Source organism: Mya arenaria, chromosome 9 (genome assembly GCF_026914265.1).
Source record: "Mya arenaria isolate MELC-2E11 chromosome 9, ASM2691426v1".
In the NCBI taxonomy this organism is placed as follows: Eukaryota; Metazoa; Mollusca; class Bivalvia; order Myida; family Myidae; genus Mya; species Mya arenaria.
In genome coordinates this window covers 23,072,746-23,085,320 of record NC_069130.1, presented here as the reverse complement: position 1 = coordinate 23,085,320, position 12,575 = coordinate 23,072,746, and the positions used below count along the sequence as shown (strand labels likewise).

Below are 12,575 nucleotides of genomic sequence, written 5' to 3'. Positions count from 1 at the left end.
TAAGAGTTCAGCGGATTAGAACGAATTTAATTAATTAGTTAGCATTCAGTTGATTAGGTAGGATTCATTTGAATACATATATATTCATTTGAGTAGTTAAAGTTCAGTGGAGTAGTTAGAGTTAAGTAAAGTAGTTTGAGTTCAGTAGAGCGGTTAGAGATGTGTTGATTAGTTAAATATCAGAAAAAAGTTAGAGTTAAGTGGATACTTTACAATTAAGTGAATGATATTTTTCAGGATACTAGTAAGAATTGAGTGGACTAGTTAGTATTGAGTGGACTAGTAGGCACTGGATGGACTAGTTAGAATCAAGTGGACTAGATAGAATCGAGTGGACTAGTTAGCATTGAGTGAACTATTAAGCATTGAGTGGACTAGTTAGAATTGAGTGGACTAGTTAGAATTGAGTGGACTAGTTAGCATTGAGTGGACTATTAAGCATTGAGTGGATTAGTTAGCATTGAGTGGACTAGTTAGCATTGAGTGGACTAGATAGAATTCAAGAGTATTTTCTATCAATTTAATGTAAATGAAATGCAGATAAAACACACACTTTATAAAGAAATTTACATTGCATACGATACATATTAATACCGAACATAAGAAAACCGAGACGTAACTGTGTTTAATCACACTATACAATTTATTTGATTAAGTGCATAAAATCAAACCCAGACAAATTATCTTTTTAAAGTCACGACAAAGCATTATCAATCTGCGATACATTGGTAATTCAAAATATAAAAGGCATGTATAAAAATCGTTTCAATCGTATACATAATAAACAACGTCAGCATTGTGGTTTGGAAAGCAATTTCCGGTCTCTGAGAATTGTGTCTATTCTGTAAACCGGCGTCCCATTAAATCAATACAAAACTCATTATCAACTTTCCATCATTTCAAAATAATAGGCCTTGCCATATTTATGTTTTTCCTCTTTCAGCATAAATATTTTCGAGTCACGATTACAATTGTAGTCCGTATGATTCATGTGATGAGACGTTTGTAATTCATACGCTTTCAGGAGAGTTTCCCGTATTTTTGAGGTTCTCCGAAATACATCAGGCTCCTGGATGGTATTAATCGGAATTTGATCGATTGCATTGTGGGTAACTGTATCATCTTCATGACGTTTACGTTCTAAAAATAGAACTATTAATCTATACATCATTAAAGCAATAACAACACTGTTTTTTGATGTGAAAAACATATTTGTGTAACTTAACACATTGAAATGAAAAATAAGCATCATCCGAAGCACGAGAAATGGTAAATCTTGCAGCAATATTGAAACGATTATCCCAAAAACGTCTGTGTGGCCAACCCCAGTGTTGACACCTTTAATTGGTCTCACGAGATGATATCTCAGGGACTCTCGCCTCCTACGAGACGCGGTGAGAACTAACGAGAACTGTACTAGGCTCAACGACCAGATGCCAAGGATAACAAGGCACAACACCTTGTGGTACTGTACCTGTAAGAAATAAGACAAACGAATCATTTCAGTACATATTGCTAGTTTCTACAACGGACTATTAAATCAGCCATTTCGGACAATATACGAATAAAACAGTTCCAGAATTAAAGCCAGTGTAGAAGGATGAAAAAGTATGACACAGTTGTTAATGCGCCATTTAAACATCATATAGTAAGTAACTGTCAAACATTTATTTAGAATATAAGAGACTGATTGGTGAATGTATTTTTGAACATATCAAATATTTGGACATTCTCAGAAAAAAAACGTAAGTATACACAATGATTTGTAGAAGCCTGAACACGCGCTAAATCATGACTTTAGCTTTGATTTATGAATTATACGGGCCGTACCTCTTGTTCATTAAATGCTTCAAAGAACTCCACAATGTCAGCTGCAGTGCCAATGTACACCAACAGCAACTGTGACAGCTGGTCATGCGTCAGTTTGCCTTTTGGTAAGAGCCAGCGACCCAGGATCAGAACAAGAAGAAGCATCTGTTCAAGCATTCGAATCCACTGGTCTGACGTCAACATGATGGGGATCCTCACCTCAAATCGAATCTAGGGTTCAAAAATAATTGCTCATTCAAATGTGAAAAACTTCTAAGTTCACAAGCTAACTTTAGGGGAATTAAAGTTATTTATCTATCTTTCGATCTGCTCAAGCATTCGAATCCATGGTCTGACGTCAGCGGATTATTGGAATCCTCACCTTAAATCAAATCTTGAGTTCCAAATTAATTACTGATTATCGGAGATGTAAGTATAGTTAAAGCGAAGTTGATCGGATTTCAAAGGATTCATCTATATGATTTATGCTTAAATATTAATAGAGAGATTATTATAGATAATTCTAAGACGAGCGGATTTTAAAGGATTTATTTATAGTATTTGATTTAGGCTTAAAGACTATTGGAGAAATATGTATAGCTATTGTGGAGCTATGAAGATTTTATGGAATTATGTATATGATTTATGCTTGAGGATTATTTTGAGGATTATTATAATAAGTGCGAAGAGGATCGTACTTCAAAGGATGCATGTATATGATGTAAGGTGAAGATTATTGGAGGGCTTATAACAGTTAGTGCGAAAATGAACGGAATTCAAAGGATTCATATATTTGATAAAAGTTTAAAGATTATTGGAGATATAAGTAAAGTTTGTGCGAAGATAAGCGTATTTCAAAGGAATCATCTACATTATATAAGCTTAAATAATATTGTATTGATTATTATAGTTAGTGCGAAGATAAGCGGATTCTAAATGATACATTTATATGATGTAAATGGTATGATTATTGGAAATATATAACTGACGTTAGGAAGATTGGATTCCACCTAATATGTGACAACAGTTGGTAATCCATGCCAGAGTGTTACGAGAAACTGACGCTAGGACATTATAGTTCGACATTATTTACTGTCAAAACATAACGAATAGCTCGCGATGGCAATGTGTAAAAATGTTTTTTGCAATAAGCATTGCCTACAGATTAACGATGGTTTTATAATACAAACATAATAAGAAGCATTTCTAGCACACCGGATAGGCATTTCCGGTGAATTCAGCCGTGCTGGAAAACTCAATCTGGCATCCCCCCCATGCCAGATGAGTCACGCGCTGTGACGTAATAATTTCAATTTCTTTTATAATACACTTTATGTAACCATGATTATGAGATTTAAATAGATGAGTTCCATTTGCATTTACTTTAAAAAAATAACATTTAAAAAACAAAACAAAATAACCTTTAAAAGACGTGATGTCGAAGGAACTTATTGACGTATGCAGTGAATACAAATTACTGCGCGCCATGACGTCAGTAAACATCATCGCACGCGCTTTTTGGTGATATGTACAAAAATGCGCTTTTTTATGTATTTTGTTCACAAAAAATGTAATTCAATGTATGCTAAAAAAATATCTATCGTGTGTGTCCGTTCCGGATAGAAATATCCGACCCTCGGGCACGCTGCGTAGCCAGTAACTCGGCAAGCCTCGTTACCTGGCAACGCAGGTGCCCTCGGGTCGAATGTTTCTATCCGGAACGGGAACACATGACAGATATTATTAATCATGTTTTGAGATATAAATAATTTTGAACAATTGCACTGCAAGCAACGTACAATTCTAGTTTTGCAAAAACGGCATGCTGCTTTAAAGCTGCACTTTCACAGGTAAATAGTTTTGTCATTTTTTGTCTAAGAAGCAGCCGATTTGGGCACCAATGTCTTTAATTCAGTCATAAAATATACCACACAATAGCAAGATAGGTCTCTGCCGCCTGGTCTGACGTAAACATGATGGGGATCCTCACCTCAAATCGAATCTAGGGTTCTAGATCTCAATTGTTAGAAAAACGTCTTAAGATTGCAATTTTCTTAAAGCGTTGGTAACGCGTTTAGCCATAAAACATCAATTGTCGATCATAAATATAAAAACTGCGATTTAATCTGTCAGCCTTCTAATATCACTGGTTTCGAGACATTTACTTAAAAATTGGCTCATTCAAAGACAAAAAACAACAACAAAAAAACGTCAAAACGGTCAGTATACAGTCAAGGTTGTTTTTTGTAATAGTGCAGCTTTAACATACTTATCAAAGGAGAAAAGAGTGATACCCACGCCTAGTACAGATCCGAGTGATGCACTCAGGTCCTCTAACCCATCTGGAGGGGTATCCGGGCCAATGGTGTCATTGTTCATCCGGGCTACTCGTACAGCACGTGTAAGGCGGCGCGCGCGCTTGTCGAACTCGTGTAGCTCAAGGAACCAAATGGCGGGAACTGACGTCAGCAAGTAGATGAACACACTCGGGCAAAATCTGAATAACACAATATAACGCAGAGATTCATGCTAGGTACAGGATAGTGTATTTATAGATTGACTTGAATATATTAAAGATGCACTCTTACTCCCTAATACAATTGTTTTAATCTACCACAAAGGATGAATAAATGTCGAAAGCAATGGTTCTTTTAAAGGATACCGAGTTTAATTTGAAAGAAAGGTGCAGAAACACGGTATTTTCACCTTACGAGACAATAGTAGATCACAGTAAATCACTCACCAACCATTTGTGCGTTTTCAGCTATGAACCAGACGGTAACAATCTTGTTATCAGTAATTAATATTTTCCATAAATGCATTATTTAGTAAGTAGTTAAAGGTTTATCACTCAATATTATGTTTGTTATACATGCGTATGTATTGCTTTTGAATAAGAGTGTCACTTTAAGAATGGCTTCACATAACGAACGCATGTCTTAACATAACAAGTGACTCCGGAACTAATTAATTGACATTTGTTCACTATCAGTCTGTGATATGCAATGTTATATTTAAAATCTACAGTAAGCCAATGCTACACACAGCAAGTGTGTTTAACTCACTGAACAACTTTATTTGAACTGTGTTGAAATATAATTAATAAGATGTCACAAGCATTGTATCAGACAAATCATCCGCACAAACTACATGTACCTTTTCCATTCCTTTCCTTGTCTTTTCACAACAATCACCATTGTTTCCAAAAATAGTAACACAAGCGTGGAAGACAAGTACCAATATCGGCGTTCCTTTGTGACGTCAGCAAGCCGCCATATTGAAATAACGCCGTGTGACGCAAATAGCAGTCGAACAGACAGAGCTCGTGATATGGAAATATATCCCATCTGACGTCACTTCTGCTGAAATTAAAGAAAGCATAAGAAACCATTTGCAAAACGTTTCTAACGGTTTAAACCATAAAACATTAAATTTGGAATGGTGATATGGAAATCTGCGATCTGATCTTTTGGTCAGCAGTCTTTCATGACTGTTTTTCAGATATTTCGCAAAAATTTGCTAATTCCAAGACAAAAAAGTAAAAAAAGCTGAACACCGGTAAATCTGTGAGAGTGCAGCTTTAAGGCATCTATCTCGATTTTTTTTCCATTAAAAAACCATGGATAAGACCGAACAATAAAAAAATATACACACAAAGTCACAAAACAACTAACAAGATAAAGACATATCAACACATGCCTCTAAATAAATGTTCGTGATTTCCTTTTTGCAATGTTATTTGTTGGAAAGAAATAAGTTCAGTTGCTACTACTGTATACATAAATTATGTAACTTATGATGAATAGAGGAATTTGAGAAAAAATAACTAAAACATTTTATCAGTATGCAGTGCAATGTGGTTTGTTTCAACCCAAATGCAAGGTTTAAAGGCAATCAAAGATGCATTGTAAGCAAACTATAAAAAAAACATGCTTTAATGCACCGGTGCGCAATAAAACTCCCTATGGAATGTATGTACGTTTACATGTTCCGTGTATTTATTTTCAGAAATGAAAGAATACTTGCATATTTATTATAACTAAAACAGTTTTCGGGATTAAGTTTGACGCTGCGTGTCTGTTTCAAGTATTATTTTCTTTTTATAGCTTAATTCCGTTAATTAGTTCTAAAAAGAATGAATAATTAATTGCTGGAAATCTCTAAGCATCATGTGAGAACTGTTACGTTTTAAAAGTTTTGCCGCAATAAATTGGAAAGATCTATCAGAAACAAACAGGAATAAAGAATTGTGACTACATTACCTATTTTTATATAAAGAAAGCATAGACAAAGTTGTATTTAATATAAATGGTTTGGAGTCTTATTTAAGGGGCACACTATATGTTGGACACGTAGCTTCTAATTAAAAATACACATTGAAAATATTAATATATTTTAATATGTACTAAAAACTTATGTTTTTTGTTTGTTTTGATCATTGAAATCAAATGAGTTAAACATAATTATGCATGGTAATAAAGATAAAAACATATTTAACCCATATTGTAAAAGCACAACTGATGACGTACTTAGCTAAGGACTATGAAAGCTTCAGTCATTAAAAAGAACAGTCCGATTGTTATAAAACAATACTGATACCAAATCATGAACATAACATTTCTGAATGTGTGCTCAAGACTTAATCTTGTACTTAATATCTCTAATGTATTTTTCTGCGCACGTGCACTTGTTTACATGTTAAACAGTTAGAATATAATGAGAATATTTTGAGTGGCAATAATTTGCCCAACATTCATTGATTTAGAAGCCAGGGAAAGTAAACATATTTTATTTGTTTTTATTTCTATAACAAATTTTTGGGCTTTACTTTGAACTTATCAGTATCCCACAGAACCAAAATACATATGATTAAAATGATTGAAGAATGGTTTTGGGGTTCTTTTAAGAAGGAAAATTGGCTATATTAGTTTGAAATAAAGCATTTTGATGTATGATATTATCGCCGATAATGACATAAAGATGTTACCTTGGACAACTTTAAATCTGTTGGTACAAGCATAAGAAGCAGACGTCGATAAAATTCTCATATTTTGAACCTTTAACTGCAGTATGAAAGCTGGAAATTATACATTTTACATTTAAAACATGAAAACATTTTTGATCGGCAGCACGGATTCACTAAATTGCAAAACGAGCTCGTCACCGCTGAACCAATAAAGTTATGTAACAATATAAAAACATTATGTACAATTTATGATCATATGTTAATTGTCAATGTTGCACATTTCAGGGCAATATAACGGAATCATCTTTAGTTGAAATTTTACCTTTCCTTAAACTCGACACTTCCCTGAACTGATTTATTTATTTTAAAGAAAGTGTTTAGCTAATTGTGTATACGGACACTTCAGTTTTTTAAATTGAAAACTACAATTTAAAGAACTATTTTTTAAAGAAATATAACAAGTCCAAATTTTACACTTAAGTTAAAATATGTTAAAAATTCTTAAGATTCTTCTGTAATATGGACTCAGGATATACTTGCTTATGGATGCGTTCCACTGGTTAGGTGAACTTACTTTTGAAGAAGTCATTTTTGTTGATGACATATTTCGTTATCAGGCAGTAGGTAAAGTACGATGCGTTTAAGAATTCAAATGCAACGAGTGAACATCACATATTTCTTTTAATTAAATTTGAATTTTGCAAGAATATGTCAACTAGTAGATAAACATGTTAACAAGATCAATATTTACGGTAAATATCTCCAACTTATTAAAAATGGATAAGGTGAACAATATTTCTGCGTTTGAAAATTTAAATTTCGTGTAATATCGGCAAAGAACTCTTTCAGTAAAACCATCGGTCATATTGTGAGTGGATGTTAAGCCTCCAAATGATAGCTCGCTGAACAGACATAGAAAAACAAGCATACGCATAAAAATTATGTCATATGTGCCATTAATGCATTTTATGATACCATTACATATAATTGTCCTTCTTTCGCTGAAGCATCTATTTTGCCGGCATGTTAGAAATCCCACAAGGCGGTTACCCCAATAATTTTAAACACGACTGTCCAAAGGCATATGATTGTTAATTACTTTGTGACAAACGTGTTGTCTGGTCGCTTGATAAAATTGTAAAATAACTGAAAATTCTAATGGATGCAGATTTTTTAGTTTAACTTCAAAGCAAAATGATTATGTTTAGTTAATCAGTTTACTAGTTTTATTATTAAGAAACTATGAGGAGCGTACTTTAATGCAATGATGCGCAATAAAACACCCTAAGGTATGTATGCATAATCGTTTACATGTTCCGTGTATTTTTCAGAAGTAAAAGAATACTTGCATAAGTATTATAACAACAAGTATCTTCGGGATTAAGCTTAACTCTGCGTTTCTTTAGCATTTTCTTTTTATAGTTTTATTCCGTTTATTAGTGCTATAAGAGTTAGATTTTTAGTTGCTGGAATTCTCTAAGCATCATGTGGAAACTGTTACATTTTCAAAGTACTACATTAAGATCTTTCAGAAACAAACAGAAATAAAGATTTGTGACTACATTACCTATTTTTATATACAGTAAGCATAAACAAAGTTGTATTCAATATAAGTTTTTGGTCGTCTTGTTTAAGTGGCACACTTTATGCTGGACACGTAGCTTATTATTAAAAATACACATTTAAAAGGTTAAGATGTGTAAATCTAGACTAAAAACACTTGTTTGTTTTGATCATTAAAGTCAAATGAACTGAACATAATAATGCATGGTAATAGAATAAAAACATATTTTCTCTGCATCATTCAAGTGATAACCCAGAGAAAGTAAACATATTTTATTTCTTTTTTGAAACAAGTTTTGGGGCTATTTAGGATTCGGCTTTACTTTAACTCCGTCTCCCACAGAACCGAAATATATCTGGTTACAATGTTTGAAGGACGTTGTTTTGCGTTCTTCCAAGATGAAAATTGGCTATTTTAGTCTGAAATAAAGCATGTTGATGTATGTTAATATTTCTGATAATGACATAAATATGTTGCCTTGGACAACTTTAAATCTGTTGGTGCAAGTTTAAGAAGCACAAGTTAATGAAATTCTCACATTTCGAACTTTAAACTGATGTACGAGAGCTGGAAATTATACGTTTAAAGCATGAAAACATATTTGATCGGCAGCACGGGTCACAACTACATTGCTAGAGAAAGTCGTCAACGCTAGACAACTGAAGTTATGTAACAATATATGTATAAACAATTCATGATCATATGTGAATGTTCAATATTGCACTGAAACATGTAAGGATATAAATACTTATGGTTGCGTTAAGTGAACGTACATTTAAAAAAAAAAAAAAAAAATTGTTGAAGATATATTTTGTTATCAGACAGTAGGTTACGTACGATGCGTTCCAGATTCCCAATGCAACGAGTGAACATCACATATTTCTTTGAATTAAATTGGCATCTCGCATGAATTATGTCTACCAGTAGATAGATATTTTAACAAGATCAATATATACGGTAAGTATCTTCCACTCATTACAAATGGATAAGGTAAACAATATTTCTGCGTTTAAATATTTAAATTTCGTGTAGGTTTGACGTCTTATAGTTTCTGAGTAGAAAATTCTTCTATTTTCGTGTGTTACTGAGCAAGTTTAAGAAACATATGTCATAAACGTCGTGTACAAAGGATACGCTTATATAAGTTCATCAAACGTTTATTTTTTTAAATATTTGATTCCTTTTGTTTTGACGATTAACCTTAGACCAATATCGTTAAAATTCCTTTCCATACATTGTCTTTCCTATGCCTATAAATATTAGAAAATAATACTTTAAATACTTATGTGAAAAACTACAGAAACAAGCTCAGTAGCAGAAAGTTTAAACATAAACCCGGTTTAATGGCCCTGGGTAAACGCCAAAGACATTGAACACAAAAACAAAAAAAAATCAAAAACAAGAAACATGGAAGACCAGCACAAAACTCCACAAACAGCACAGTGCATACATACTTCTTATAAAAAACTAGGTATGTTTATCAAGGATTGTTATAATAATAGTTAAATTTCCGAAAATGTTTCATAACATACTGAGGATTGTTTTTTTTGCATTGTTGTATTGTTGTTAAATCTGTTCAGTGGTAGGAATGTGAAAACATATACACAATGTTTTAAATTTATTGTATATGATTAAAGAAAATTCTGAGCATTTAAGTGTATACTTGGTGACCAACATTATTATTAACATATAAAACACATTTTTCCTTGAGTCGATAAAGCTTAACATTATGATGTTATGTCATTCTTTCAACTATTTTACTATTAAATTTAATGCTTTTTTAACAAGTTTTAAATTAACAGGTATTATGCACTTATTCCTCAAGGGCTATAATTTTAAAATGCCCCATTTCCTCGGAACTCTTCAAAGAACAACATACAAAAAATGAGAACTCTTCAACACGAGAATAAGCATATTTCATAAGCATCTAATAATAATACATACCATTAGTAAAAGTTATAGAATTGTAACATCTCTTGGATACAGCTGTTTACATTAGTTCGGATGTGTATACACTTTTGGAATGGCGTGTCGATCAAGAGTCGAAACTATTTGCCTGACGTTGTGAGAGACCAAATGTAATATTGTTTGACATCTATAAGCCTCGGATGATTCTTTCCACGACAGAGAACAAGTGGTTTTGACTATTACTGACCAACACATCATTTAATATGTAAATTTTTACATAAAATTGCCTACCATTATAAAATAAGACAATAATTCAGGATTATGCAAATAACTATTTAAAATTTTGATGATCTGTGTTGTATTCACTCTTACCTTCGATGATAGAAGTTCCATGTTGGGGATATAAGTTAACCGAGCACCTGCATTTTGTACTGTGCATTTTATTTCTGAGTGATCTCTCTTGTCTCTTGGCAAACATGTAAACAAACAACTGTCTTTAACATAGAATATAAACTGCGATTTATTTTTAGGCCGTTTCTTTTTATTTATTTGATAACCGATCCACAGCCCATTTTTTTTTGAAAACTCAATAGATAAATCCGTTGTCCTTTTGTTTTTTTCTTCCTCCGACGTGGACATTTTTTATGTCTCAATGAAACTGAATGTGAAAACAGAATGTATCTAAATGTTTCTGCCACGCATTGATTGATCAGATGCCTTCACAAGTATTTGGTAATGACCACATTCCATATTCTAGGAATTGTTAAACGTTTTAATAAAGCTGAGATGTTTCGCAGCTTATCGATGAAGATGCGATTCACCATTAGTATAACATTTTAAAAACGCATTTAAAAGAAACATTTTTTTTTTATTTGAATTAATCAACAATCTAATGGCCAGTCGTGTTTTAAAACTATCGGGGTAGCATCCTAGGTGGGTTTTTATAAAGTAGCAAAAGAAGATGCTTCTATGCAAGAATAACAAATGTTGAATTATCCAAACAATGCTTTTATGGCACTTATGAAATATTGCGAGATTGACTAATAAACAAGATCAATATATATTATTTAAGTAGCTTCCCTAAGTTACAAATGGCTAAGGTAGACATTATTTCTGCGTTTAAATGTTTAAGGTCCGTGAAGGTTTGAGGTCTACTGAATTGTGAGTAGAGCATTCTTATATTTTCGTATGCTATCATATGGAGAAAGTAGTTAGAGGGATGTGTCATAAACGTCTTATTTAAAAGTAACACTTGCATAAGCACATCAAACGGAGTTTTAATATATATCCTTACTTTTATTTTGACGTTCAACGTTAGACCAACATAAAACAATGTCGGAAGAGTGATTATTCACAGAGGCTAAAGATAAACACACATTTCGAAAGTTTTATTGAAATACTTCATTGCCGATACTGTTTCATGGAACAATGTCTTTGTCCAGACCAACTGTACCACATATATATAGTGTATATCTAGACGCTCAACACCTAATGCCAGTCGTAGCAAGTAAAGTTCATGATATTGGCAAAACTCGTTTGGCCACTACTTTTATATAAATTGGTTTACAAAACCGGCGGGTCTATTTTTCCGAAAAGTACAAAAAAAATAAAAAATGAATTTCACTTTTTTTTCCAAATTATTTTCCCGACCGTATTGATTTTGGTGCGAAACGAAAGAAAACCGAACGGTAAGAGTACGAATGCAGTCGATTTTGACTGGTTTGTTGTTCCGTAGCCGTATTCGCCAATTTATGGTGATATTATGTGAGCCAGTCAACTGTTATGGCATCGCCGTTGGCAATGGCGGAATTGACGATAGCAGTCATTCTTTGTATGAAATAATTAATTAAAATATGCAGGAGCTGTTAAAATAACAATAGCAATAAACATTGGCAAATTTAACAGCCGACACAAACAATAGCTGTCACGTGATTGTTGTTTTTCCCCGCAAATTTAGGTCATGAAAATATTGTTGTTTATAGATAAAAAATAAAAGTGTCAGCGGCTGCCATCGAATTAGTAGACACAAATATCTGTAAATTATGTGTGAGAAAAACATTTTATAACATTTTATGGTTAAATATCAAATAAAAGTGCACTAAGTGGGAATGGTGAAATCGAAAGTTAATTTTCTAAGTTGACACCGGTGACCTAGATTCACAAGTTCGGTAGGTGGTGTTTATGGATTTTAAATCACAAAATGGTTTGGAAATACTTGTCATTGAGTCAATGTTAAGCTTGTGTTTATTTTAGATTACATGTTTATTCATGTTTGGGTTAATAGTAGAGTAAACACAATGAAAGAGTTGAACACATGTGTCAATGCCA

The 12,575-nt window shown here is 32.9% G+C and overlaps 1 protein-coding gene across 4 annotated transcripts in view; it reads right to left on the bottom strand.

Annotated features, from left to right (window-relative positions):
- Window positions 1-527: 527 nt before the first annotated feature.
- The window catches only part of LOC128203428 (transmembrane protein 26-like), a 74,616-nt gene continuing 62,568 nt past the window's right edge, over window positions 528-12,575 (bottom strand). For 2 of the 4 annotated variants that reach the window (XM_052904837.1, XM_052904839.1), the window contains exons 2-5: window positions 4,966-5,171; window positions 4,108-4,306; window positions 1,831-2,040; window positions 528-1,474 (exon numbers count right to left, since the gene is read on the bottom strand). In XM_052904837.1, coding sequence (XP_052760797.1) covers window positions 884-1,474; window positions 1,831-2,040; window positions 4,108-4,306; window positions 4,966-5,156 — 1,191 coding nt within the window. In that variant the 5' untranslated portion in view covers window positions 5,157-5,171 and the 3' untranslated portion in view covers window positions 528-883. The remainder of the gene's footprint in view (window positions 1,475-1,830; window positions 2,041-4,107; window positions 4,307-4,965; window positions 5,172-12,575) is intronic. The other 2 variants (XM_052904840.1, XM_052904838.1) reach the window with 1 other exon arrangement.